Here is a 27673-nt window from a genome sequence, read left to right as displayed (position 1 = left end):
TGGCGACGTTGTATCCCGGGGAAGTCTTGCAGGAGGCTTGCACGGCTGAATCATCGAGAAGGTCTACTCGATGAGGCCAGCCCCGACAGTTTCTCCATTCGCTCTGAGCACAATCCTTGAAGGCGGCTCCAAGGGCACAGCTTGGTCTAGCTGCACAATGATTCGCACAACACTTCCTGGTTGGACAATTTTGGGCTTCTTCTTCAATACTGTGCCTGATGATTTGTCTAGAACGCCAACGAGCTGACTGATTCGACCCGGCACATGCAAACGCCCTTTGTGCACGTCGACGTTCATGGGTGTTAGGTGATCGAATGCGAGTATCTTCGCTTTGAATTCGCTGATGTTCTGAATCGGCGACAGGGGGCTGCAGAGAACATCTCCTGACTTCAGGTGAATGGGGTCGATGTCGGTCAAATTGAGGACCACATTTTGTCCCGCCACTGCCCAGTCTTGGGATTCTTCGTCGACCTGCAAGCTCCGAATCTGCGCCTTTTCACCACTAGGCATGATGACCACTTGCTCGCCGACCTGAATAGTGCCCGCATCCAATCGCCCCGATACAGACAAGGGATTCTGCACACCACCTCGGAAAACGTCGTTGATATTCATTCGCAAAGGTTTATCCAGCGCGTGCGTTGATGGTTCCGCCTTGTCTAGCTCCTCAACCAATGTCGGGCCGGTATACCAGGACGACCTTGGATCTGAGGCTCTAGTCAGAATGTTCTCGCCTCCGAGGCCAGAACAGGGAACAAATGTCACGTTTTTTGACTGGAAACCCGCACTGCTCAGGAATGCGGCCATCTGCTGACGAATTTCATTGAAGCGTTCTTGGGACCATTCCGCAACGTCCATCTTGTTCACGGCCACTATTATTCTCTGGACACCAATGGACCTCACCAGGAGAGCATGTTCTTTCGTCTGTCCTTTCAAGCCAGATTCGAAGTTTCCCGTTGAAGCGTCGATGACAAGGACTGCGAAATCCGCCTGACTAGCTCCTGCAATCATATTCGGCACAAAGTCCCGATGACCAGGGGCATCCAGGATGGTAAAGCTCGTCTTGTCAGTCTCGAACTTGTTGGTGGCTATGTCGATAGTCACGCCTCTTGCCCTTTCTTCCGAGCCTTGATCTAGCACCCACGCGAATGCAAATGAACCTTTGCCGATACGTTCCGCTTCTTGTCGGTACTTGTCCAGGGTTCTTTGATCGACAGCTTTCAAGTCAAAAAGCAGCCTGCCCATAAGGGTGCTCTTGCCTGCATCGACATGGCCTGTGGGAATTAGTGCAATCTTGGAATCCGCCGAATGGGGACGGCCTACCGATGACTACAAAGTTTGCCGCATTCTTTCGTTTCATTTTCTTGTACTCTGCGAGCACGTCAATATTTTTGCTCTTGAATTTGGGAGCCTCCTGGATGGACAGGTCGTGGATGCCACCGGTCAAAGTTGATTTTGCCCGGGTTGTATCCCTGGCTTTGGCTGTGGCCGATCCCGTGGCTACATGACGACTGGGTTAGCTCATCTCCATATCGATCAACCTTGTCCCCGACCTTTTGCATTCTGTGCCTTGGTCACAATATCGTCCGGGCTAGGCTCTGCAAAGTTGAAAGATTTAGCATTCGCTCTAATTGAGAAGAAGTCGGTTGATGATAGGAGATAAGCGTCAGCGTCGCGGCTAGTCATGATGCTGGCAAAAGGCGAGGGATGCCCCCGAAGATGCTGATCAACCGCGAGTGAGCCATCCGAAGCCCTTTCAGCTGCTATCTGCTTGCTTTCCATTTGCATGTTCTGGTCACTGCTGTGATTGCGCTCTTGTGACTGGGGCTGTGGCTCTTCTGTCAGAGAGTCTGACGCATCAGCTGGTCCAGACTTTGCTCTCGATGGCTGGCTAATCCGGAGTTTGTTCAAGCTAGACAGGTAATCCTGTTGAGATCCGTCGTTGGCTGTAGTTTGAGCATCCGATTTCTCACTTTCTTTCTGCCGTCGCTTAGCAGCGAGAGCAGCTAGTTTGGACATTTTGCTGGTGTTTGAGGCACCACCCAAAAGACGCAAACGGGGATACAGTGGCGTGATGATGATCTCTGCCTTTCGGTGTTCAGGAATCCGCAGCCACGGGCTATCCTTGAAGAAGTCCGCGGAAGAAAAGGGGCTCGAGCAAGGGGCGGAGGTGGTGGGATCTTGATGCTCATCAGCACCGTTTTCGAAGTGGCTCGGTCCCGAGCTATCATGACCACCACGACGCGAAGACGATGCAGACGAGGAATATACAAGAACAAGCTTACTCTTTGAGCCATTTGCCTCCTTCTTTGTGGCAATGGGAGCAGGCTTCTGTTTGTCTAACGCGGTGAGTGTCCAAACAAGATCAAAGAGAATGCAGAATTTCCATACTTTTCAGATAAGTGACGGATTTCCCAATGTCATAGTAATAATGCCAAAGCGCCTCTTGGATCTCGTTTTCTGTAGCAGGAAATGCCGGTCCCAAAGCTGCACGGACTTTGATGGTTCCTTGCCGCAATTGTTCCTTGTCTTCTGCAGAAAGTTCGTTATCACCGCCATCATCTCCATAGTCGTCACCATAGTCCTCATAATCATCGTAATCGTCTTCACCAAGCGCCAGAGACTTAACTCGACGATTGGACATGATGTCGCTTGACGAACAGGGAGGAAGTTGTTATCAAGACCGAACACGAGGACCGTCGTGGTGGCGTGGGCTTGAAATTGGGAAGGACTCGCCAAGTCGCTTGGTGAATGGAATTGTGCGGCTTTTGATTGAGCCAGGCGCGGGGTGGAGATCCGATAGATCAGGCCTTGAGTTTGATGAAGTCGTTGCGAGAGTATCGTCATGCGGGTGTTCCAACGAACGTCCCGTCAGGCTGTTTTTCTCTTTCCAGTATTGTTCAATGCCCAAAGGAAAGGATGAGGAAAGAAAATACTTCAAGCGCTCAGGTCGCTGGGAATCGTGGCATGTGTAGGGAGAGGAATGTGACTCGGGAAAAACTGGCGACTGCGAGATGGGAGAGGGGCGGGCAATGGGCAGATGGGCCACCTCCAACACATGCCAGTCACTCATGCCGCTTTAAACATTCTGCTCGTGGCTCCCATCTTTCTCTATCCAACGACTGAGAGGCCATGGCTTTACGTCGCTAAGTAAGTTTGAAGCCTCATGAAAGGCTGAGACGTGCCTGGAGTTGTGCACAAACAAGAGCTTAGAAAGGCTTAGGTCTAACTCCAGCTCGTTGTTGAATGACCATAACCTGGTGCGAGCAAGTATCTATGTAGCTGCAAGCTTTCTCCGCGATACTGATGAAGTATGAAAGGCACATAAAAAACGAGGAGCCGCATTATTCTAAAATCAATGTCCAACTGCTCATGTGACCGAATTGTTCCACATTTCATCCACCAAAGATTAGCAGAAAATGCACGTAGCTTCGAGATACACACGCATGCAGGGAGCATACCCTCCTTCTCAACTTTGAACGGCATGAACTTCTCCCTCGGCCAGAGTTCGCCCTCGCAGACTTTGCATCAATGCTAACCTTGAGTGAGCCTGCACTTCCTTGCTCATCTCCTGCGTTCATGCGATCCCATTGAACAGCATCATCGTTGCGACGCACAGCATTGCCTTCCAACTGATGGTGAGCGGTAGGGCAAGAGAGGTCGGAGTAGAATTGGTTGCATTAGAGGGAGTGGCGCGTTTGCCGACTTCGGTATTGCTGTCGCTGACAACAACTGGCGTGTTTCCGTCGCAGGTGTAGGTGCCCACACAAGCCCCGTTGCACGGTCCCCATTGGGTTGAGAACGCCCACTCTGTGCCTGTATTCTCAAACTTGCAGACACATTGCTCGGTCTCGCCGCCATCCACGAGAGCAAGGTAGAAATTGTACATTAATATTCCCGTGCAGTCGAACTCCCTTCCATATATCTGCCAAGCGTTCCCAATCTCGTTCACGCCTAGGCAGGCACTTTTGTAAAGTCCCACATGTGCTTCATCATAGCACAGTGCTGCGCCTAGGTACGCTGGGGCAGTCATTGTCGCAGTGTGGTAGTAGCTGGTCCGCTTTCCAGAGAGAAGGAGAGAACCCGTTCGTGCTGCAACTCTGTTAGATTATTGGCAAAATTCCAGTAGAGCAAGGTATGGGAGGCCCATAAATCCGAACTCGGGGGCTCCCCCCGAGCAAAAGGACAATGATATACCAGGCAGGATTACGAGCTAGAATTGGGTCGAAATTCCTGTGATGCCAAATTTCCGCGTGGCTCATTGTTCATGCATCCAGATAGGTAATTCGAGTGTCGAGCCGTGCGTTAGCATGATCAAGTCGCGACTAGCCGAGTTCAGCCTCACCAGCTCTCGCTCCAGCTTTTCGCGGTCGGCACATGAGTAGAGAGACGGTAGGCGTAGCATAGTGGATGCCGGATTCGACAAATGGAGCGAGGTGGTACAGCCAGGTGATTGGGACGGATGGAATTGAGCCGCAACAACGTGGAGGCCGCGTTCAACATGTCGCCTTTTCCGCCACGAAATGAGCTTGATCTCCAGCCGAGCTGCCCAGTTAGGCGAAGCGTTGCCCTTTCTGGGACAGCATTTCTTGTATTCCTGCAGGGCATGAATCAAGGTTTCTCCAGGTGGGTTGCTTCGTTCGCACCCAGTACTAGCAGCTCAAGGTCAGGCTGTGAAATAGGTGTGCTTCACGTGATCTAGACCCTGCCATAAAGTCGGGCGTGGTCTAGAACGAATCTCTTTTGGCGAGACTTGCAACATCACCGATATGGTTTCAGCTCGCTTCAGTCCAACCTAGGCCGTTCTGCAGTTTAGCAGCTTCAAAACTGTAGGCAAGCTGAGCAATCAAAGTTTCTCGTCGCGTCCTGCCGCCTTTCTCGCAACTGCCAGAAAGGCCCAACTTTGTCGCAAGACAGCACTGTTTGTGAAGACAATGTGGCCGAACGCCCTATGTCTGACACAGCCTGGGTCAGTCAAGGTTGACGAGTGCTCAAGCAGCAGCTTCTCCACTTCGCCATTTGACCGGTGTGGACAGATATTCATGCTATTGTCGAACTTTGACATATTGGAATGCATAGAGGTCGCAAGAAAGCAGCTAAATAGAGCGGAGTCCGGCGCCATTTATCCCGTTCGTCGGCCGACGTTACTTCTGCAATTGGTTGTTTGATGGTCAAGTCAAGTCCGAAATTCGAGACAAGGTGAAGCCCAGAAAGCTTGACCAGAACGTGCATGGAGTCTTCGTTTCCCACTCGAAGTCGAGAATCGAATATTACTCCTGCTTCGTCCCTCAAGAATGCCGAGCACAAACGCTTCACAGGCTCCTGTTTTTTTTTGCCACGCGCCTGAATAAGGCGATCTCCCGGAGACGATTTATTCGTCATAGCTATGTGAATTTCCGAGGGAACTCTTGAGTGAGATGTTCACACACAAGACGGGTTTTCCGGCTTTCACAAGTCTCATGCACGCGTTGACAATCAAGGATGCATCGGCTTCTGGAGCTTCTTCGGTGGAAGGGTGGTGGTTCTCGAGGATTTCCACAGTCTTGGGTGGCCGTTGAGAACAAAAGAGCCACGAGAGAGTCCTTTTGCAAAAGTCTGCCCTGTGAACTCCTGATTCAAGGAATGCTTGAGCACGCTCGGGTAAACAGCCCGTAGATGGTGCAGGCCCTCATAGAGCACCACATGATCTCTTCAACGGTAGTTTTATACAGAATGTTCTCGGCCGGTGAAACGATGAGCGGAAACCTGTAATTCACGAGAACTCTGGATCCCTGTGAAATTGAAGACAAAGGGAGAATGGCGTACATTTCATGTTCCACACCTGTTGCAATTAGAGTATCGATGATCTGCTGAAGCAAGTGCTCGTTGCCTACTAGGCGCATTCGGTAGTTCAGCGTTGGCATAATAGAGCTTGATATGCCCCTTAGACGGTGCAATGTCAATCTGCGGGCTGCTCTCAGAGACGTCTGAACGTCTGGTCAGATATTGAATGGAGCGTGAAGAAGCGTTGCAAATCTCGTTTGTAGTCGGGCGGGCATTGGTCCAAGGTGTCAAAAATAATACGGGTAGCGGCAATGCCCAGACACAGCTGGGAAGTGCAGAGGGCCTACGTGAGAAAAGGAATATGTTCCGACCTGGTTGCTTCGGCCTCGAGCTGCATCACTTCATCAACTGCTGAAGAAGACTGCAAATACAATGGCTCAAGTAGCACCAGTGTGACATCCCGATGGGGATTGGCAGCCCAGATATAAAGTAGAAGTAGACCAGGCCAGTGTTCAAGAAGCTACTGTTCTGCTGCTGCATTCGGCATTCATCAGCTACCAAAGACCTGTAGGTCCTAATGTTAGTATCCTAGCCATGGCATGAATGGGGAGAATAAGGTTGTAGGGCTGCCCCTGGAAGGCTTTGCGGAAATATTGCATCGCACCGCTAGTATATTTTAGGCTAGTGAGATAATGGGCTGTGTCACCAGACACGCTGCGTCCAGCGGCACGTGGTCCGGACACCAAGTCGACGACGCTAGCTGCGTCCTACCAGGATTTCAATGAAGGTCAGTGAAGAACTTTCCTCTGCCGGGCTTTTGAATGTCGGCAGGGACACCGTCCAAAGTTTCAATATTCTGTAAATTGTCCGTGGTAATTGTACGGAGTACTCGGTACTGGGTACATACGGAGCTCTCCAAGGGTGGGGTTGGCCATGACATTATTTTTGGACCGCGTGCGCTAATTGGCACATCGTCAATCGTCGACCACGCAGACCACGGCACGCGTAGGAGTTCCAAGGTGTGAACGCAGTTAAACGCAACCGCCCACTCTTCAACAGACTTTCTCTTTGGTACTCGATTGTTGACACATGCTCATCGGCTTGTTGAAAATCTGAGGCCAGCATCTATTCCGCGCAACATGGTTCATCTCGACATCATCTTAATGTTTCGGTAACGCGCACAGAGCCTCAGCAATGTCGACTTCCATCGTCCATGCCCCGCCTGTTGGGCTGGGTCTTTCGCCGACTAAGTCGAACCTCACACAACAAATCGAACAGAGCGAGGGCGAACGTACCCCTAGATCCTCTCGAGCATCCACCAAAGGCTCCCCAAAGCCACGCTCTCTCTCAGACGCTCCCAAGCCCGTCCTCTCCCCTTCGCCTGCCTTTCGAGAACCTCTGAGACGAATCTCCAAGGATGACTCGGCTATTACGACTCCCACCACGCCCGTTCGTCCTCCAGTCCATGCTCGGGGTCTATCCCTCCATATGCCGTCTAAAGACACCTCAGGAACAAGCACAGGTGCCACCATACCGCGGATTCCGTTATCGCCCAAACTAGATTCTTCCTATGTCTATGGTTCACCCTCGTCCATGCTCCCCAGAAGATCGCGAGGGCTGGACTATACAAGAGCGTGTACCAATCTACACCATTCTACGTTGGCAGAAGCATCTCCTGATGCCTCGCCAGTTACTGGGAGAGGAATACAAATACCACAAAGGAGAAGTCTCGGGAGTAATGTGCTTGACTCCCCAAGCAATCAATCAAATGCTTTGTGGTCCTTGACAAATGATAGAACAAACCTGTCAAGCTCCGTTAGCTCTGTTAACATGTTGGGCTCTGACTCTGAGTCTGAATCTGACACTTCTTCAGATGACATGGCTATCGACCGTGAAATGGATGAAGCGATCTTGAGCACACCTGCGGCGTCGAGACTGAATCCAGGTCCCACACCGGCCTGGGTGAACAGCCCCGGAATGGAATGGATGAACACCCAACCGTCTCCGGCACAGGCAAGCCTGATGAGTTTCCAACCCAATCTGCTGAGTTTCAGGAGAGCCCGTACACGGAAGGGGAAAAGTCAACACAGCTCCAGCAGTGTGAGCATGCATAGCTCTAAGCCGTCACCGGGACCCTTGTCACCTGGTGTCTTGAAAAGTGTCGAGAGCGCAGGTGGCAGTTACTTTGGAACGGGCTTGACCAAACAGCAAGTCCAGTCTCGGCGTGAGAGTCTGAGTCTGGGCACAAACGATCTGCATCTTTCAGATAGCGAAGACAACAACACTGCCCAAACAACTGGGGGCCAGTCTCTTTCGGACATGGACGGTGGCGAGGATCCCAGAAAGGTCATTCGCAGAGCTGTTACCCGCCGAAGCAATCTGCTCCCCAAAACAAAAGGCTTTGCTCGAATTCGTGCACAGCTATTGGAAGAAGCCGCTCCTATCGAGAGTGAAGCGCGACGTGAGGCAGAAGTCATTCGCCAAGTCCATGAGAATGAGCCGGCCGTTTCCCAACCAAAGTCGCCGATTATCGCTGGCCATCAGACCAACACCTTCTTGGCCGAGCCGATAGAGGAGTCGATCGAGGATATGGTCATGGACAACAAAAATCTGCTGCCTCCTGATAGCTTCAGTCGCCAGGCCGAGAGGAACTCCGCGGGAATGGGGTTTTGGAACGGGTTCGATGGGCGCTATCGAACACCACCGCCATCTTTACAACAGCGTGACAGCTCTTCCGCCATCAGTGATGATATGATAGAGACTCCAGGTTCCTCACTTGTCGATAACCCTGCCCTCAGGCATTTCAACCGATCCAGATCGAGATCGACCACTCCGTTGGCCTCTAACCCGCCTACCGCAGGAGATGTCGCCCGGCGAGTCAACAACAAGAGACGACGCGAAGAGGACTTTGATCCATCATACACCAAACGCCGAGCAGTGTCCCCCGGCATGAGCGTCCAAAGCAGCCCTATCCTGCCGCAAAGCCCTGTTCTAACAAGTGACAAAACATGGTCCAAACTGCCGTCGAAGGGATCCGGACATAGGCATGGTGATCGCAGCAATAGCGGGACCAGTCATAATGGGACAAAGAAAGTTGGGTTGCAAGGCATGACCGAGACGAACGAAGGCATCATGAGTATGAGCATCGATTAGGCTTGATTCATATCCCCTACCCCCAGGTTGATTTCTGACTAGCGAGGCGCTTGGAGTGGACTGGAATGGCATGAACTGGACAGGACGGGACGTGGTTGCTTTCCATCTGGAACAGATGTATGATACTTGAGTTCAGTTGCTGTCCTACATTTTGGTTCTTGCTGCACCCGAAGCGACGACATATCTTACTCGCACAAACTTCAAACTCCAAAACTTGTAGCTTCTTTGGGACAACTTTAGTAGCCCCGCGTCAGGCTGCGCCTCAAGAGGCCACCAGGCTTCCTCCCGGTGTCTGACACTCCCGAGTCTATTCCCGCTGCGGCACGAGCCTCGAAACCTGCCCCTCCACCAGGATACTAACAATATCATTGTTACGAACATAGCGGAGAATCCTCCACAACCCTGTCCAGCCTTCCAACATCCTTCTAGTCCACCGGTATGAGCTCGACGGTAGACATCACCTCGTCATTTATTGAATGCGCGCCTCCCGGCGAACTACAAGATGTCATCAAAGACATCAAGGCCCTTGCCTCGGACGACGACCCAACCCTGATTGCGAAGCTGAAGCCTGCGTTCGAGAAGTACAATGAAGAGCAGATGGTGGCGACGAAACTTCCTGGGGCGAGCGATTATGTACGGAAAAACAGTTCTATCCTTCACCCCCCCCCCCTTCTAGACAAGGATCCGTTCAGTTCTCACGAGAAAAGAAATCTCCATTGAAACTTTTGGCTGCAAACGTCCCTGAAAGCTGACCGCGAGCCCCTGGCATTAACTACAGGTCCTAATATCCTCCTACAACAGACTCTCCTCGGGCCAATACTACGACACGCAGTCCTCGACCTCTTTCTCCTTCGACCACACAACCTCAAAGGCCTCGGCACCGCAGTCCTACACGCACGACACAAAACACAGCGACCTCGTCTCGTCGATCCTGAAGCACCTCTCCGCACACTTTGCAGAACACTACCCTCCCACGTCCTCGCCCTCGGCTTACACCGTATGCGCGGCGCCCGACGACTCGCAGGTGGCTGTGCTGATATCATCGCTGAAAGCGTCGCCCAAGAACTTCCTCAGCGGCCGCTGGAGGACCGCGCTTCTCTACAACCCCTCGGCGAACACGCTGTCCGGCAGCATTAGGGTGAATGTGCACTACTACGAAGACGGCAACGTCGCGCTGTCGACGAAGAAAGACTTTTCCAACGTGGCCGTCGATGGCGGCAGCGGTGGTGATAGTGTCGTGAGGAAAATCGCCGCCATCGAGAAACAGTACCAGGAGGAGGTAAATAGGACGATCGTGGGCATGAATGAGACGAGCTTCAAGGCCCTGAGGCGGCAGCTGCCCGTCACGAGGCAGAAGGTCGAGTGGGAGAAGATTAGGGGTTATGGGCTTGGTGGAGATCTGAGGGGAGAGGGTAAGCGGTAGACGGTCGAAAAGCGTTGGGCGGTGATAAGCATCTGGATGGCCTCGGGGCAGGCTGGGGACGAACATGGACGGGACTCGGCAGGGGTTGTTCTACATTTGCATACGAGAAGGTCTCCAATACTTGTCAACGGCTCAGAAGGGGATCCATTCCTGGACTAGAAGCTCTGGGGCGAAGGAAAATGCCATGGACCATTCATTTCAACATGTCCCCTCCCTTCTCCTCGTTGTCTATGGCAATCCTCTTCCCGATCTTGTGGCCTTGGCGACCTCGCTCTGCGTGGTGTCCTCTGCATACCTCCGGTAGGCATCAACATACTGGTCCCTTTCACTCAAAGTGTCCAACACGCTCTCCCTTCCTCCCACTGCTTTTGCCCACTTCCTCCATCTCTGCCACACCTCTTCATCGTCACCTCCCTTCCCTTCCTCAGGCACACCTGCTCCGCCTTTGTACACGTCAAAAAGAAACATCCTGCACAGCCAAGGGGCGAGCACAATGTCCACAAGACTAAATCGCTCACCCAAAAAGTATGGTCCCCGGGGGTCGCATTCTTTAACGAAGGTCTTGATGTGGTTGAGGAAATCCGCCCTTGCTTGATCCAGACTGTATGGTTTGGAGTCGGAATGTTGCATGAAGCGGTAGAAGGCGGGGACAATCCTGGTCGAGATATGGTCGATCCAAATGCGGCATTTCGCGCGCAAGTAGGCGTCTTCTCTCGGCAGCAGATCGGGGCCGTTCTTAGAGGGGTCGTTATATACTTCGTCCAGGTACTCGCAGATCACGAGACTCTCGTACAGGGGCTTTTGCTGCTTGCCATCCTTGTCGAGGGGGACGGCGAGTGTTGGGACCAATCCCCGAGGATTGAGCTTGAGGAATTCGGGGTCTTTGTGGTACGGGTTGATCTCGAAATATTGGTGCGCGATGTTTTTCTCGTGCAGGGTGATCCAGCTGCGCTGGACGAACGGGCAGAACCAACCGCCGTAGAGAATCAATGGGTTTGGAGACGAGTGTGCTTCTGCGAAGCGGGCAGCGCGGCCCGATGTGTGGGGGTGCAGCGAGGTGTCTACAGAGCCCATGGCGCGGCGGGAGAGGGCGAAGGTTCTGGGTGGGAATTGTGATGGAAGGTGAAGGAAAGAAGGAAGACAGCGATTGTTGTAGGGGAATGACCGAGCCAGAATAGAGAGAAAATTCATGCCATGTACCAGGTAATGTAGAACAGAGAAGCGCACTGATGTTCAAAACATGAACGTGGTAATATGTATGCTATGCGATGATGATGCGGGGATGGCGTAGTAAAGAATGACGTACCAAGTACTCGGTACATACAGTATGCTTCTGGTGCTTGGTGATGCTTCTAACAGGGGCTGTCTTTGGTGCTCCTTTCATTTGGTCCAGCACGGGTAGGTATTCGGGACATATAACGAGTTGATGCTTCTAGATGGGGTGTATCGAATCACACCAAAGAGACAGCCTTCTCGGAAGAGAACTTGCACTCGTGCGCACATGTACACATGGATTTCGTCCTCAGTCATGGTGGCTGGCCCTGGTGGCTCTCTCTGGTGGCTCTCTCTGGTGGCTCTGTGGGGAGACCGAATAGATGCAAATATAGATTTGTCCTTTTGGGAATGGAAAGGGATGGCACTTTTTGGATTTGCAAAGAAGAGAGTAGATGCCAGGCTGGCATCGATTCAGGGGCAAAACAGCGTGTCCAAAAGCCTGGTGAGCCGCCTCCTTAGCCCTTTGACCGCCAAGGCTGGGGGCACCAGGGGGGGGCCAAGCGCCCATTGTGTCGGCGGCGAACAAAGTACCGCCCCGCCAGTGAAGATCGTGGAAAAGGACAGCGTATCGATAACTGCGTCCCTAGAATAAATATTTCCCTCCACCACCCTCTCCAATCTTCCTCCCAATCACTAACACATCACTCTTTTCCTTGCCTCTCTTTCCTCTTCCTCCTCGTCACTGACAAGATGGCGTCCGGTAACGTCCAGCGTCGGCCTCACAGAGCCTCTTCCGCTGCTCTGCAGTGGACAACTCTATTCTACCTCCTCCTCATCTTTGTCTGTCCCTTAGCCTTGATCGGGAGAGTGAATGCTCAGGATCAAACACCCCTAAATGACTCGGACACCAACTATGGCACCGTCATCGGTATCGATCTGGGCACAACATACTCCTGCGTCGGTGTGATGCAGAATGGAAAAGTCGAGATCATCGTGAACGACCAGGGAAATCGAATAACACCTTCATACGTGGCGTTTACCGACGAAGAACGGTTAGTAGGAGACGCAGCAAAGAATCAATATGCTTCGAATCCTACCAGGACGGTTTTTGACATCAAGTGAGCATCTTCGAGCCTCTTACATTGTACCTGCGCTTTGCTGACATGCCCCTCTCTCTAGACGTTTAATCGGTCGCAAATTTGACGACAAGGATGTTCAGCGAGATCTGAAACACTTCCCCTTCAAAGTCGCCAACAAAGATGGCAAGCCTGTGGTCAATGTCGAAGTTATGGGCAAACCAAAGGCCTTCACCCCTGAAGAGATCTCCGCCATGGTTCTGGGTAAGATGAAGGAAGTCGCGGAGGCATACCTTGGCAAGAAAGTCACCCACGCAGTTGTCACCGTCCCAGCATACTTCAATGACGCCCAGCGACAAGCCACCAAGGATGCCGGCACAATTGCTGGGTTGACTGTTCTGCGTGTTGTCAACGAGCCTACTGCCGCAGCTATCGCCTATGGTCTCGATAAGAAGGGTAAAGAGAGTCAAATCATTGTTTACGATCTTGGGGGTGGTACTTTCGATGTTTCCCTTCTTTCGATTGAAGATGGCGTCTTCGAGGTTTTGGCTACCGCTGGTGACACTCATCTTGGTGGCGAAGACTTCGACCAGCGAGTGATCGACTATTTTGTGAAGAAATTCAACAAGGAGAACGATGTTGATATTCGCAAGGACCTCAAGACTATGGGTAAGCTGAAGCGCGAAGTCGAGCGAGCTAAGCGAACCCTTTCTTCTCAAATGTCGACTCGAATTGAAATCGAAGCTTTCCACAATGGAAAGGACTTCTCCGAGACCTTGACCCGAGCCAAGTTCGAGGAGTTGAATATGGACCTGTTCAAGAAGACGCTCAAGCCGGTGGAACAAGTCTTGAAAGACGCCAAGGTCAAGAAATCCGAGATTGATGACATTGTCCTCATTGGTGGCTCTACCCGTATCCCCAAGGTTCAGTCAATGATCGAAGAATTCTTTGGTGGCAAGAAGGCAAGCAAGGGTATCAACCCTGACGAAGCTGTTGCATATGGCGCAGCCGTTCAAGGTGGTGTCCTTTCTGGCGAGACCGGCACCGAAGACCTCATTCTCATGGATGTCAATCCCCTTACTCTCGGCATTGAAACTACCGGTGGAGTCATGACCAAACTCATTCCTCGAAACACCCTTGTCCCGACCAAGAAATCTCAAATCTTCAGTACGGCAGCCGACAACCAGCCCGTGGTGTTGATTCAAGTTTTCGAAGGCGAACGAGCAATGACAAAGGACAACAACCTCCTGGGCAAATTTGAACTCACTGGTATCCCTCCGGCTCCTCGTGGTGTCCCTCAGATCGAAGTGTCCTTCGAACTCGACGCAAACGGTATTCTCAAGGTCTCAGCTGGCGACAAAGGCACTGGTAAGTCTGAGTCGATCACCATCACCAACGACAAAGGACGCCTCACCCAGGACGAAATCGACCGAATGGTCGCAGAGGCCGAGGAGTTTGCTGAGGCAGATCGCGCCATCAAGGACAAAATCGACGCTCGCAACAAGTTAGAGAACTATGCGTCGTCATTAAAGAACCAGGTCAATGACGAGGATGGGCTTGGTGGCAAGATCGACGACGAAGATAAAGAGACTCTTCTGGACGCAATCAAGGAAACGCAAGACTGGCTCAGTGATAACGCTGATTCTGCGGACAAGGACGACTTTGACGAGCAATTCGAGAAGCTCTCTCAAGTCGCATATCCTATTAGCAGCAAGTTATACGCAGGAGCTGGTGGTGCCGGTGGCATGCCAGACTACGGAGATGATGATGACGAGCCTGCGGGACACGATGAGCTGTGAGAGCGGGACATCATATCTCGGCTGTGGTTTGGAATGATTTTTGTACCAGCGTTATGAATTGAGGACTTGATTACAAGCATCTAGACGTGCACGGCCTACGGAAGAAACCGGTCGGACATGCAAAAGGGCGTTGGTCTTCTCCCTTTTTCTTTCTATCACGGAAGGCAGAGTTGTGAAAACTAGATACCACAAGAAGCCAAATGGAAAAACGTTCAAAAAAGCACATATCTTTTTCCTCGTGCTCAAGGGAGCTAATTGAATCGTGACTTCGTGGCCTCTTGATGTGCTGTGAAGCCTTCCAGGCCCTTCCCCCCCTTGCGTGTGCATTTTCCCTCCTCTCAAAACCTCGTGCTATTTTCAATGCCTACCCTTCAGGTCCACGTTCAGCAGGCAACGGTCCAAACCTTACGACTACGATTCCGACCATCGAGAGTAGCGTGCCGAGCATTTCGACATCATCGCCCATTCCCGAGTTCGCACAATCACCGACCGAAGACGATCTCATCGCCAGCGAGGTCAGTGTTTGGACGCTCTCTGCACACCATGTCCAGCCACACAGGAGCCACTAGCACCACCGCCGCCGCCGCCGCCGCCAGCAGCACAGATGACAAGACGATCTACAAGCTGACCTTCTACGTACCGCCCGCGAACACACAGGCGTGCCTTTCGGCGCTGTGGGCGACGGGGGCGGGGACGTGGCCGAACAACGACGACGACGACGACGACGGGCCCGCGCTGTACACCGACACGGCGTTCATCAGCCGCGGGACCGGCCAGTTCAAGCCCTCGGCCGCGGCGAACCCGCACATCGGCGCGCCCGGGCAGGTCGAGCACGTCGAGGAGGACCGCGTCGAGATGGTCGTCGTGGGCACCCCGACGTGCAGGGCGGCGGTGCAGGCGTTGAGAAAGGCGCATCCGTACGAAGTCATCGCGCTGTTCGTGGCCAGGTGCGAGGATTTTTGAACTAGGTAGAGAAGAAAAAAGGGAACCAGCACGGCCGGGGGAGAGATGGATGGATGGACTGGGGAAATGGAGCGATGCTACGTATGCGTTCTCAAAGGCTTCGCGGAACAAACCAAACATCTTTATCAAAGGATACTTTTGTTGTCTGTATTCTGTTGGCATTTGCTACGGCAGACGAGGTTTGAAGACAAGAGGAGAGATTTCCTAGATTCGACTTGCTTGCCGTCTTAGTAGTCGAAGTTCTCGTAAACAATCGTCGTCCCTGGCATCCACTCCTGCACAATCTTCCTCATCGCTGGCGCTGTGCATAGATACCAATTGTCCACTTCTGTTTCCCAAACCACCAAATCCTCCTTTGTGACCCGCCTCCGCAGAACCTGCACACCAGTGTCAAGTAACTCCTGCAGCTTCGCCTTCTCCTTTCCACCCTCACCGTCCAACAGGGACTCGTCGCCGGTAAGACAAATTGTAAGCGAATCTTTCAGACCGGGATATTGCGTAAGGATGTCCAAAGGCAAGGCGACGTCACGGATCCCCACGCTCCAACTGACCTTTAGTTTGTCGAGATCCAGGCTTTCCATCTGTCCCAGCAAAGGCGTGATCCCAATTCCAGCGGCGATGAAGGCATTCCTGGAGTGGGGTTCGAACACGAATTCTCCGCCAAAGCCCCTAATACCGATCTCACACATACCCTCGCGCTGCCATTCTAGCCATTTGGTGACGTTGCCGACTTTGCGGACCGTGACTTCGAATTCTTCCCCGTGCAGGCCCAACGAGTTTGGGATAGATGAGACGGTAAAAGTGCGAATGTAATCATCATTCAGACTGGTAGGGTCGTCGTCCCGCATGTGCGAATACCCCATGTCCATCTCGGCTGCCAGATCCATTGCGACGTACTGACCTGGCTTCCAGGGGCCGAATACTCCAGGATCAGCAAGCGCGAAGCGATATCGCGTGACAGTTGGAGTGATCTTTGTCTTCTTGATGAGTTTTGCGGTGGTAGGTGGTCCGTCACCAGCAGTCTTCGCGAAAGCGTCTGTTTTTTCTGAGGTCAAGTATCGCACACGTGGATTATAGGGAGAGCGGCCTTGAGACGCATCGTCCATCAGTCTGCCCCTGAAAGGCAACCCGTTCTCAACTAGCCGCGCTGCGGTCACTTTCAAGCTTACCGCAAGATTGCTTTTTGTGATGACTTTGCTCGCCGCGGCCCCGACAAGTGTCTCGGTGTCCCCGGTTACATACAGAACATCACCAGTCTCGAAGTCCGGGATCACCAGGCCCGCATGAGGAGTGCTTTCGAGATTGCCGAGTGTTTGATAAAGATTGTTCCCGCTATATTCCGGCCACACAATAGTGCTGCCTTCGTCCGAATTAGTAGGCTGCTGCACGCGGATGAAACCCGGAGGGCCGCCACGGTGATTGCAGTCCATGTCCTCATGCTTGTGCGTGGAGGTGACGAAAAACAGGTCGGCACTCTGCACTAAATCAATTGCTTTTTGAGTGAGGTGTGGTGAAGAAGACAATAGTCTTGGCTTGGGATCAGCGGCAACAATGTGCTTCTTGTTGAGATACTTTGGACAATTTCCGAGACTTTGGTCGATCTTGACGACGAGCTGGACTTCGCCTGATCTGCCTGACTGCAGATCGCCCTTTAATTCACTGCTATCCGCAACGGCGTCGTTCACGGTTAAAGCGCCGGCAATGACCTGCCCAGCCACCTTGACTCTCCCTCTTTCTTCAAGATGAATGCTAAGGCCGGCCATTAGCCTCCCGTTGCCCTCCTCTCGCATCACTTCTCCGTCATCCTTGCCTTTGTAAATTGCCTGGACAACGGGGTCGAAGCTTGCATCGACGGTAGTGCGGACACCCATGACGCTCTGGGCCACCGGCTGCGCGATTGGTAGATGGTCGGAGCCCCAGACTGTACACCAAGGCCTGCCATCATCATCGAGCGTTCCTATAGCCATCATGGGGTACCGTTGGATCATGCTTGCAGCCCGAGGGGTGAGAAATGGTGAAGTCGGATTGTCATAGCCGCCGACACGAGTTCGTTTATGAATTGCGACTTCTCCCTCATGCCAGGAAGCAGCTTGGAAGAAGGCCATGTTTCTTTTCCTGCTCACCATGAAATTTCTTGATCTGAATGCTGATACAAGGCTGGAATAGAGAGTGATGCAACGGCCTCCTTTATACCATGGCGGGTGTCACTTGTTTCCGTCCGTGTCGAAGTTCGAATGCAAATCAATGAAAGCGTCGCTGCTAAGGCAGACAGACAAACCGACGAATATAAGGGCAGAAAAGACTGGTGTGCCTCGCAATCACCATGACGGGTGCAGGGTTAATCATCTTGAATACGACAGCAATGGCAGAGGATCGCAACCGTGGCACCCTCAGGTTTCGGCAAGGGAAAGGTTTACTAAAGCAACAACTGTCAGCATGCATGTGCCCATGTCCCCCATCTTTGGCCGCTTGAGCATCAGGGGGGAGTCTTCCTCAAGCGGCGATGAAAGCTGGATGTTCTCATTGGCTTGCGCATACACGGGAGGAGTAGCCAAGAGGCATGGGGCGTCATTTGCGTGACGGGAAGCAAATCAGGTTCTTTGACTCGGCTGGTCAGATGGAGGATGATGGGAAGAGGGAGGGAGAAGAGGAGGACGCTGGTGGATCTCGGTCGACACCTGCCGAGGCGCCTTTCAAATGACGCTGTCACTTGGCCGACAAAGCAGCGAGAGCAGCAGCATCACGAGAGCAGCAGATGGCGAGTGGCGGCGCAATCCATGTTCATTCAGGTTCCATTCCCGCAAACCATCCATATCATTACCTGCCTAAGGTACCAAAGCAAACCGTAGACGACACCTCCGTCCCAATAAACTACGAGATACTGCGTGCATTCCCCCATTTCATGTCTCCGGATAGGACACCCCCCTTGTGCGCCAGACCGACTCCAGTTCCTCCAGGAACAGCAATTCCTCTCCAGAATACAGCTTGTGGAACCGTTGTCTCAAGTCGTTTCGAATCAATGCAATGTCCTCAGGCTTGTCGACAGCGTACCCAAATATCAAGGTCGGCCACGACCCCAGGTAGCATCTCGACCATTCCTCATTGGCTTGCGGACACTGCATGATCTCCAATCCTCTGCGAACCTGCCATGTATCGCCCGCGGGCGGAAGCGGAGATTCAGTCTCGTACACCTCATGTGATCTTGCGACCCAATCCAGAAGCAGTGATGCTGCGAGAATGTGCAAGCTCGTCGAGTGTCGGTGGAAGATGCGAGCTCGTTCAGCCGGTGTTTTGGTCAACCATGAGTCCTCTTCGTTCACGCAGTGCCCCTCTTCTAGGATTGTCTGCTCCCAGTACCCCAGTTCACGTCCAAGTACCTCGAGTAATTCAGGCTCAGGCTTCGCTGGACTTTTGCAGAGTTGGACGATCTCGATAATCAGCTTTTGGAGTGCCAAAGGAAAACCTATCACGGGACTATTATCGGCTGCCGAGGCATCTGGGAAGGTCAATGACTGCAGCGTCTCTTCCGCCCGTGCACAGAACTCAAAATCAGGCTGGAAGTCTACTGCAAAGGGCCGGTTGACTGTTTGACGAAAGACCTGGTAAAGGATGCTCTCCCAGATGATCCGATGGATCGGGCGTGGCATTGGCGGTCGGCGTGAATGCGTGCATCGGAGTTTCATCAGTTGGATCGCCCCCATCACATGTTTCCCAATGTCTTTGTTGGTCCCGATACTGAACACCTGTTTGCACACAACACAGGTCAATCAAATCGATCATTTGGCGCGTTTGAATGAGGCGGGGGAACTCACTCCGTGGATGTAAAGAAAGATGATGGCCACCAAGAGAGCGTCATTGAAATCGTCGCGGCCCCAGTCGATCATGCTGAGAGAGCGATTGACCTCGGAGACGGCACGGGCATAGTATCTGATCCCCACCTCGTTCATTTGAACATTCCCGGTGAGTAGATGCATGCGCGACGCGCCACACGCTAGTGCAATGTCTTTCATACCCTCAAATTGGAGAAGCATTTCCACCACCTCCGGGATAAATTGGGACTGAAATCCCGGATGTGTGTTTGAGAGGATGAGGAGCGGTAGGAACCCATCGAGAAAGTGCCGGAAACAGTCAACTTCAAGGTCGGATTTGAACACTGGCGAATTGAAGAGGTCCGAGTTGAAAGAGATTTCGCGGCATATGAAAAATGGCGACGCATCAGCTCTTGTGCTGTCTTTGATGTCGTTTGAGAGCCGCCCCTGTACGTCGATGCTTTCCGGCGACTTCCCCGGCGACGGCGACGTCGGAGATCTCGAAGCTCGACTATGCCGCCGGTCGAACAGATCGTCTTCGGCAGGCCAAGTACAGACTCGGTTGGATTTGATGCACTTTTCGCACCGCGGCCTGCCTTCGTTGCATTTTTTCCGTCGCATGCGACCCAGGGGTCTGTTAGCTGCAGACGACTCCAATTGATGTGATTGCCACTCACAGGTCAGACATCCAGTCTTCGTCCGCAGAGTGGCTGTGGATTGAGGTGCCATACCAAAAGATAGGCTTGCGCAGCCTATATGCAGGTCAACATCTCATGGCGGGCGGTTCGGTATTCTCGAGACGTCCATTGAAATGCGACAAGAGGAAGCCAGATATGCCAGGTTGGATTAGGTGAAACCGAAAAGCAAGCCGAAGTCGACGTCTTCAGTCTCTTATCATCGAGGTCGAATCGCTTGGAATTCTAGGCCCCAAGGATGTGGGCTATCACCCCGCATTAACGAGACTGGCCCGGCTGTTGCCAATCAACAGACCCGGAGCGTCGGCTCTGCAGGGAGGAGAAGCGGAATTTTGGCGAAGCTACGGAAACTCGTCTGCCCACACCTCGCCTCTAGATGCACATTTGGCCTTGGGACGAGGACGTCTTGGACAGCGAATACAACGATAGATAACTAACATTATAATCAAAGACAGCCTCCGTGTTCCACCTGACGCCTTTCCCGTCGAAACGATGGGATTCTGTCTCTCGATGGTCGAATCACCACTATCTGGATCGATGCGCTTCGTCGTGGCTCAGCCTCCTCGCATCGCCCCGGATACAGATGGGCTTTTCAGCGCCAGACTGCCACATCACCTTCCTCAACTCAGATCGGGGCCCTCGTCCGTGCCTGCCCGTTGCCTGTCTTGAACTCCACAGTATCAAAGGGAGCCCAGGGCCTCTGATATCAACTCCACGGCCGACATTAGCTCTTCATCGTGCTCGGATCTTGCAATGACCTGAATATGACACGGCGCGTTATCGACAGCTTCTGGTAGATCTGCATTATGTCAGACCAATAACTGTGCAACCTGCTCTTGAGCAGCTGAGCTACTCACAGTCTGGAATCCTTGGGTCTGGAAGGTCCACGTTCTTATCTGCTTTGAGATATGGGATAATGCAAGCAGGGTACTGCTCGAATTGTTAGCCTTCTTCCCTGGCACCTGCTCAAATCAGCCTTTCACTTACCGCCAGGAGATTGAACATGACGGTGTACGGCGGCATTCTGAAAGTGTCGTGAGGTACCGCGGTTTTGTGCGATCCTGGTGCCACAATAACATCCAACTTGTTCTCTACAAAGAGCTTCAACCACTCAGCCCGAAATTTGAGGCGCTGTTCATTCATGTCAAATAAATCGCCCAGAGTCTTGTCGGGTCGGCCTTCAGGCGGCGGCGTGTACATGTCCTTGACCGAAGTGACCCATGGCTCTCCCGAGGCTTCAATATGTTTGAATCCGGTGCACTCATTATCAATGTCGAAGAGTCTCCACGACAGCTCCGTGGCTTCTTTGAACGAGGGAAAGTTTTCGAGCATCACGATGCTGTGGCCTGCTTGCTTCAGCTTTTCCGTTGCCGTCTTCAAGGTTCGCAGGATGGGTGGCTGGACAGGCCAGGAGGGACACTCGTGGATGACGCCAATCGTCAGAGTCTTCTTCTCTTCAACCGGATGCCATGGCATCGCGAGTGCCGTATAGTCAAAGTTCCAAGGTTTCGAGTTGATGACGGTTTCCAAGAACAATCGCAAGTCGCGAGGGCTTCTCGCCAAGGGCCCTGCCGCTGGTATAATGCCTGTCCAGCCATCGAGTACCGGATTGGTCTGGCCACCGAAGGGAATTCGATCAACAGACGGCTTGAACCCGAATGTTCCGCAACAAAAGGCAGGTATTCGGATGGATCCTCCAATGTCTGTCCCTACGCCTAGAATTGAGCCTCGCATGCCGATAAGGGCTCCTTCCCCGCCACTACTACCACCGGCAGTGAGTTTGAGCTTGTGGGGATTCTGAAGCAGGTAAGCCCGTTGTTTGCAACTCTAAGCCATCATTCTTACCAGCACGCGGCCGAAGACGTTGTTTTCGGAGTCCGCCGTCATTAACGTTTGTGGAATGTTGGTCTTGACATAAAGAACGGCTCCATTCTGGAGCAGAATGTCAACCAAAGGCGAGTTGAAGTCCGCTGCTGGTCGGTTGATAAATGACACATAGCCGATTGTCGAATATGTGCCCTTCAGGTTGAAGGAGTCCTATGAACCTGAGTGTTGAGCAGTGAGACTCCTAGGGAGATCTCTACCGTACCTTCAGACTTATCGGCATCCCGTGCAACGGGCCCATTGGCTTACCTTCTCTCGCTAGATATTCATCGAGATATGTGGCTCTTTCGAGAGCCTTGTCGAAGAAAATTTCTGTCAAACAGTTCGTCTTGAAGTCTCAGCGATCACCGACTGGAGATGTGGAGCTGTTACTGACCACTTGATGGGCAATAGCAGCCCTCTTGCAGAAGGCCTGGGTAACTTCAAAAGAAGAAAGCTCGTTTGCGGCCATCTTGGCTATCAAATCGACAGCGTCATAGTTTTCGGTGATCTCAAGCTCCTTTGGTGTGAGAAGGCCACACTTTGCAGGAATGTCGAGGACGCTGATATCGGCGTCGGCATTGACGGAGTCCAGAATGCTTGAGGGCAACCGCCATTCTTGCGGGAGTGCTTTTGCTCCCTCGGCACGTTTCTTCGCGACCAGAGTTCTCCAATCTTGGTCCATTTTGATTTCGGCCAAACAATCAGGATAGAACTATCACAAGGTCAAAACGGGCTATATCTGTGAATGGAAGTGTACAGCTTTATATATTCTCTATCTCTTCTCGATTCCCTGATGACGGGCCTCAAAGCGGGGAAGCTTGGAAGTTATACGGGTATTCACTGATATTGGAGGGTGTCGGAACAGGTAAGGGAAGTCTCGCTTCAGTGTTCGTTCAGTCTCTTGGTATCTTTCAGCCATATGATAACTCCTCTAGATCCCATTTGGGTATGGACGAACGGGATCATTTCCACCACCAAGCACATGGAAACGTCAATCACACGGAATTGCGCGATGCTTGTTTCCGACCAAGATCTTGAAATGGGAAGGCCGCGTCTTAACCCACCGCCCTAATCAAACACCAATCAGACAGGATAGCGCAACCAGGTTTTCGGACTATCGCCGGACACTAGCCCCCAGCAAATATCTGTGGCAGTCGGATTCTCTGAAAGCCAGGCCCTGCCTGAACGGGCAGGAGAGTTTTTCGACAATGACCAAGTGCCCCGGCCATTCCATAGGACACGAGCCTGCAACTGTGCGAGACAGAAGGCCGTGTGGCTTCATAATGGCACGGTGACATGATATATCAGCGGGAGATCAAATCTCTTCAACCCAGGCTCCGACGACTTTCATCCATGTCGAGGGAGATAGTTGGCCATACCGAAGCATGTCTTGTCACCACCAGCCTACTGAATATGTACCAGTAGGTCGCGCTTGTCCCTGTGCGTGCATTGACCTGCATGTTTATCTCCAACGGCAACCAACTTTATTTCGTCTGCAGCTCCGGGCCGCTGCATCGATACATGATCGTCGACCGCTACCTCACCGTTAACCAAGTGCACCATGTGGTACATCCGTGCGGTACAACCGACCACATGCGGAGATCTCAGTATCTTATCTTTCTGCAATGCGCTTTCATAGGCTTTATCATTTCAGTCCATGTCGAGAACCAGCCGTCTAGGCCTATCTCGAAGGAACTTCAGCTCTTATCGACGAGATTGCGTGTCGACTCTTCTATCGCTGATTCTCTGGTACGCGGAGATGGCGTGGCGTGGAACTTCTCGCGCGGACTTTTGCGATGTGGGAGCACGGACTCATAAGTCAGTGTTACCCTCATGATGGCGATCCTATGAAGATCACCAACTCGAATCTCCTCTTCTACCGGGTACGCTCCTCACTTCTCCGTTCTTCCTCTCCTTCCTTTCATCTTTGGGCTTCTACAGTCTAAACCGAGATGGCGCATTACGACTTGCCAGTTGACACAGTCCCTGGGACAGTCCACCTCGTGGACATCGAACATACCATGCATACCCGACATGCTGGATCCGGGGACAAAGACATCGTGCTGGTGCCCACTCCCTCAAACGATCCTGATGATCCCCTGAACTGGTCGCCTAAACGAAAACTCATGTTGACCATAACAGTCAATGTGTACGTCTCATAACTACCTTGTTATTGTCCACTACGATACTGACTGGCATCAGCTACACCTTGGTGGTTGGCATTGCTAATTCTGTGGTCTATTCGGTGCTTGTTCCACTTTCTGAAGCTTCTGGGGTGTCCATCAGCACCTTGAACCAAGGCACGGGATATTTGTTTCTTCTCGCCGGCTGGGGGTTGCTTTTCTGGCAACCTTTCGCCTTGCGATACGGCAAGCGTCTGACCTACCTCCTCTCCATCTGCGGAACAATCGGTTGCACAATGTGGGGCCCATATGCCCGGGGCAATGGGGTATGGATCGCGAAAAATATATTGGGTGGTTTTTTTGCCTCACCGATTGAAGCTCTTCCCGAGATCTCTGTGACAGATGTGTACTTTGCTCACCAGCGAGGAACGTACATGGGCGTCTACGCTTTCTTCCTCGCTGGCAGCAATTATTTTGCGCCGGTGATCTGTGGTTTCATCGCCGATGACCAAGGCTGGAAATGGGTCTTCTATTGGCCTACGATGTTCCTGGGCGTGGCTCTGATCTTTTGCTTCTTCTTCATGGAAGAGACAAACTACACACGCTTAACGGTTGGAATAGTCGAGACCGCGAGCGGCAGCCAAACGCCGCTCTCCGGTGCGAAAGGCGAGAAACCGACGGGAAAGACGCCAGATGTTACGAACGAACCCGCCGTCAACGTCGAGAGCGGCATCGTGGTCTATGGTAGCAACAAAACATACCTGCAAAGAATGTCGTTGTGGCAGCCATCTCCAGGGGAGAATATGTTGTCAAGAGCTATTAGGTCGTTGAAGTACCTTGGCTGGCCCGTTATCTTCTATGCTGGGTTTAGCTATGGCAGTTATCTCGTGAGTTAACCATTCACTGGGTCCTGCTTGTTAAGATGAAACGGTTCGGCGCCTTACTGACAACATATCACAACAGATCTGGTTCAATGTACTGAATGCAACCGCAAGCATCATTCTAGGAGGTGCGCCCTACAATTTCAAAGCCTCCATGGTTGGACTGTCATATGTCAGCACATGCATAGGCGTCATCGTCGGATGCTTCTTTACTGGTCGGTTCAGCGATTGGCTCACGATCAGGCTTGCGCGTCGCAACAATGGCATCATGGAAGCTGAACACCGTCTCTGGCCTTTTGCGGCTTGCATCATTATTGTTCCTGCATCCCTCATTCTGTGGGGCGTAGGCGCGGCGCATCACGTCCATTGGTTTGGCTTGATCTTCGCCATGGGCACTCTGGCCGGTTCGACCTGCTTCGGCATAACTCTCAGCGTCAACTACCTCATCGACACTTATCATGAGATCAGCGCCGATGCGATGACCACAGTGATTCTGGTTCGCAATACCATGTCTTTTGCCATTGGCTACGGAATTACCCCTTGGCTCGACAACCTTGGTTTGCAGAACTGCTTTATTTCCGCTGCATTCATCGGCATGGCAGCTTCGTCGGCGTTTTTGATCATGATTTTCTGGGGCAAGACTTTCAGGGAACGTAGCCGTGTCAGGTACTGGAACTTGGTTGCGGAACTGATGGCAAAGGGCAATGTGGCCACTTGAGATGTGGATGGATGAATACGTTAGAATATTCGCAGACAATGGCTCAGATCGAGCGGTATGTCTCATCCTAAACGATAGGTGCAGTAGAGTACAGCCGGGGTGCGTGGCCGAGGAACCATAGAACACGAAATAGAGCTTAAGGACAAGGCTGCGTAAGGCTGCAATTAATGGCAAGGCTGTGCACGTGATAAATATATAAGCCTCGGTTTGATTCGGACTTTTCTCTTCACGCTTTTTCTCAACGTCATTCTCATTCTGCCAGTCATCGCAAGCCACCATCCACATCCGAAGATTATTGCCAGTGTCACAGCATGTCTTAGATGATCTGACTCTCGAGAGTGTGCAGCGGATCCTTGATACCGAACCGCTCGAATTGGCGTGCGCACTGGTTCAACATGCTGAGCCTTGCAGATTTTCCGCTTGTCCTGAAGATACGCTCCTGTCGGTGTCAGAGTTCGTCGTATTGGTGGCGGCCTGGCTGATAGATCTTCATGAACCAACTTTTGCGACCACATCTCCACTCTAGGTCTAGACTGAAGCGTTTCTCAAGCGCGTTGAAAACGCGATCGACTGCCACCATGAGGAGCATAATCAATAACCGCTCTCACCTAGCTTCGTTGCCTTACACAAATTGTCACACACGCATAGTCGACCTCCACGACCTCGACATCCCTGAACACGCACCTGATGAAGAATACCGCGCCATATACCTCAAGTACATCCTCCATCCACCTCACAGCAAAACCGAGAATGCAGCTTTACTCAGAGACGCCATCGAATCCATAAGACAAGGCATTGCGCCCCCGGTAGCCTTTCCCACGGAAACTGTATACGGCCTCGGCGCGGACGCGACCAATGAGCCCGCCATTTCAGGAATTTTCGCTGCCAAAGGCCGTCCAAGTGATAACCCCCTGATCGTTCATGTCGCAAGTATCAAACACCTGGAGCAGGTTACTGGTGAACCTTTACCGGAAATCTACGCGCCAGTGGCGGAGAGATATTGGCCTGGCCCTTTGACCATCCTCCTCCCAGTGCCCCCGTCGGGGATCTTCGCCAAGAACGTGCACCCCTTCCAGTCAACCATTGGATTCCGTATTCCGTCATCAAAATATGCGCGTTTCTTCATCGCCGCAACGGGCAGACCTATCGCCGGACCTAGTGCGAATTCTTCAGGGAAGCCGAGTCCCACTACGGCACAACATGTTTTGGATGATCTAAATGGCAAGATCAACTTCATCTTAGACGGGGGAGGGTGTGATGTGGGTGTGGAGAGCACGGTTGTGGATGGCTTGCATGATCCGCCGCTTATATTGAGGCCGGGAGGTGTGAGCTTGGAGGAGCTGAGAGGTGTTGGGAGAGAGATTGGCAATAAATGGACGAGGACGGCGATCGGGTATAAAAGGCATGCGGCCGGAGCGGCAGACAGCTCAAGACAAGATGGTTCAAACGCGACCGCGACACCCTCGACGCCATCTTCTATGGATGAGTCTACTCTTGGGGTTTCTGCGTCCTCGGGAGACACGAGTGTGCCTCATTTCGACGGCATCGTTAGTTACGAAGACGACATCAACGGTGCACCTCGCGCACCAGGAATGAAGTACAGACACTATGCGCCTGTAGGGCGACTGGTTTTGTTTTCTGAGGACGCCGTGCGCAACGGTCGCGTGTCAGAGAAGCTGGATGAGCTCGTCAACAATTGGCAATCGTGTTCCAATGAGGACGGGCAGGAGAAGAAGTCTCGCGAAGTCAAGGGTGGGATCATTTCCTGCCACTGGCCACCCTTTGCCGGACAGCCGGTCAAGACGATTCCATCGACTTCCTTGTCTGCGAACGCTAGCAGAGATATAACCTTTGGCGCTCTCGTTCCAGATGCGATCTCAAACTCGATCTATGCGCCAATGATCTCGATCGCGACAACGGTAGTCCACGACATGAAAGTCACGTTGTTCAACGTCCATCTTGGGCCCGACATCTCGACATTAGCGCACTCACTATTCGGCGTCTTGCGACTATTTGACGAGCTGGACTGTGCATTCATATTCGCAGAGACTGTGCGGCGAAACGCGGCTGCGACGAACGGCCAACAGTCAATGACGGGGCAACAAGAACCCAACCAGACACACCACCGGGATCTCGAAGACGCCGTGATCGATCGGATCGAAAAGGCCGCGGCCGAGAGGGTGGTGGATTGA

The 27673-nt window shown here is 52.4% G+C and overlaps 12 protein-coding genes across 12 annotated transcripts; 6 read left to right on the top strand and 6 right to left on the bottom strand.

Annotated features, from left to right (window-relative positions):
• Positions 1–63: 63 nt before the first annotated feature.
• A1O5_07405 (elongation factor 1-alpha) lies at positions 64–2641 on the bottom strand (the record flags this gene model as incomplete). Its single annotated transcript, XM_007747994.1, has 4 exons — positions 64–1271; positions 1321–1497; positions 1551–2336; positions 2389–2641. The coding sequence occupies 4 exons, from the start codon at positions 2639–2641 to the stop codon at positions 64–66; spliced, it is 2424 nt and encodes an 807-aa protein (XP_007746184.1).
• Positions 2642–3574: 933 nt separating this feature from the next.
• On the bottom strand, positions 3575–4030 carry A1O5_07404 (uncharacterized protein; the record flags this gene model as incomplete). Its single annotated transcript, XM_007747993.1, has 1 exon — positions 3575–4030. One exon carries the CDS (start codon positions 4028–4030, stop codon positions 3575–3577), a length of 456 nt encoding a protein of 151 aa, XP_007746183.1.
• A 2924-nt stretch (positions 4031–6954) lies between these two features.
• Positions 6955–8913, top strand: A1O5_07403 (uncharacterized protein; the record flags this gene model as incomplete). The annotated part of the gene is made up of 1 exon (XM_007747992.1): positions 6955–8913. The coding sequence occupies one exon, from the start codon at positions 6955–6957 to the stop codon at positions 8911–8913; it is 1959 nt and encodes a 652-aa protein (XP_007746182.1).
• Positions 8914–9351: 438 nt separating this feature from the next.
• Positions 9352–10336, top strand: A1O5_07402 (uncharacterized protein; the record flags this gene model as incomplete). Its single annotated transcript, XM_007747991.1, has 2 exons — positions 9352–9546; positions 9692–10336. The coding sequence occupies 2 exons, from the start codon at positions 9352–9354 to the stop codon at positions 10334–10336; spliced, it is 840 nt and encodes a 279-aa protein (XP_007746181.1).
• A 228-nt stretch (positions 10337–10564) lies between these two features.
• A1O5_07401 (glutathione S-transferase) lies at positions 10565–11410 on the bottom strand (the record flags this gene model as incomplete). Its single annotated transcript, XM_007747990.1, has 1 exon — positions 10565–11410. The coding sequence occupies one exon, from the start codon at positions 11408–11410 to the stop codon at positions 10565–10567; it is 846 nt and encodes a 281-aa protein (XP_007746180.1).
• Positions 11411–12301: 891 nt separating this feature from the next.
• Positions 12302–14426, top strand: A1O5_07400 (glucose-regulated protein; the record flags this gene model as incomplete). Its single annotated transcript, XM_007747989.1, has 2 exons — positions 12302–12669; positions 12731–14426. The coding sequence occupies 2 exons, from the start codon at positions 12302–12304 to the stop codon at positions 14424–14426; spliced, it is 2064 nt and encodes a 687-aa protein (XP_007746179.1).
• Positions 14427–14969: 543 nt separating this feature from the next.
• On the top strand, positions 14970–15389 carry A1O5_07399 (uncharacterized protein; the record flags this gene model as incomplete). The annotated part of the gene is made up of 1 exon (XM_007747988.1): positions 14970–15389. The coding sequence occupies one exon, from the start codon at positions 14970–14972 to the stop codon at positions 15387–15389; it is 420 nt and encodes a 139-aa protein (XP_007746178.1).
• Positions 15390–15616: 227 nt separating this feature from the next.
• Positions 15617–17494, bottom strand: A1O5_07398 (uncharacterized protein; the record flags this gene model as incomplete). The annotated part of the gene is made up of 1 exon (XM_007747987.1): positions 15617–17494. The coding sequence occupies one exon, from the start codon at positions 17492–17494 to the stop codon at positions 15617–15619; it is 1878 nt and encodes a 625-aa protein (XP_007746177.1).
• A 795-nt stretch (positions 17495–18289) lies between these two features.
• On the bottom strand, positions 18290–19927 carry A1O5_07397 (uncharacterized protein; the record flags this gene model as incomplete). Its single annotated transcript, XM_007747986.1, has 2 exons — positions 18290–19132; positions 19202–19927. 2 exons carry the CDS (start codon positions 19925–19927, stop codon positions 18290–18292), a joined length of 1569 nt encoding a protein of 522 aa, XP_007746176.1.
• Positions 19928–20573: 646 nt separating this feature from the next.
• Positions 20574–22441, bottom strand: A1O5_07396 (uncharacterized protein; the record flags this gene model as incomplete). Its single annotated transcript, XM_007747985.1, has 6 exons — positions 20574–20692; positions 20751–20823; positions 20881–21690; positions 21739–21930; positions 21983–22105; positions 22154–22441. The coding sequence occupies 6 exons, from the start codon at positions 22439–22441 to the stop codon at positions 20574–20576; spliced, it is 1605 nt and encodes a 534-aa protein (XP_007746175.1).
• A 1270-nt stretch (positions 22442–23711) lies between these two features.
• Positions 23712–25481, top strand: A1O5_07395 (serine/threonine kinase 16; the record flags this gene model as incomplete). Its single annotated transcript, XM_007747984.1, has 3 exons — positions 23712–23908; positions 23962–24769; positions 24846–25481. The coding sequence occupies 3 exons, from the start codon at positions 23712–23714 to the stop codon at positions 25479–25481; spliced, it is 1641 nt and encodes a 546-aa protein (XP_007746174.1).
• Positions 25482–26059: 578 nt separating this feature from the next.
• Positions 26060–27673, top strand: A1O5_07394 (uncharacterized protein; the record flags this gene model as incomplete). Its single annotated transcript, XM_007747983.1, has 1 exon — positions 26060–27673. One exon carries the CDS (start codon positions 26060–26062, stop codon positions 27671–27673), a length of 1614 nt encoding a protein of 537 aa, XP_007746173.1.

Source organism: Cladophialophora psammophila (assembly GCF_000585535.1).
Source record: "Cladophialophora psammophila CBS 110553 chromosome Unknown aczJe-supercont1.11, whole genome shotgun sequence".
NCBI classification, from domain to species: domain Eukaryota; kingdom Fungi; phylum Ascomycota; class Eurotiomycetes; order Chaetothyriales; family Herpotrichiellaceae; genus Cladophialophora; species Cladophialophora psammophila.
Note: the sequence above shows the minus strand (reverse complement) of the source record. Positions and strands in the feature narration are given on the sequence as shown.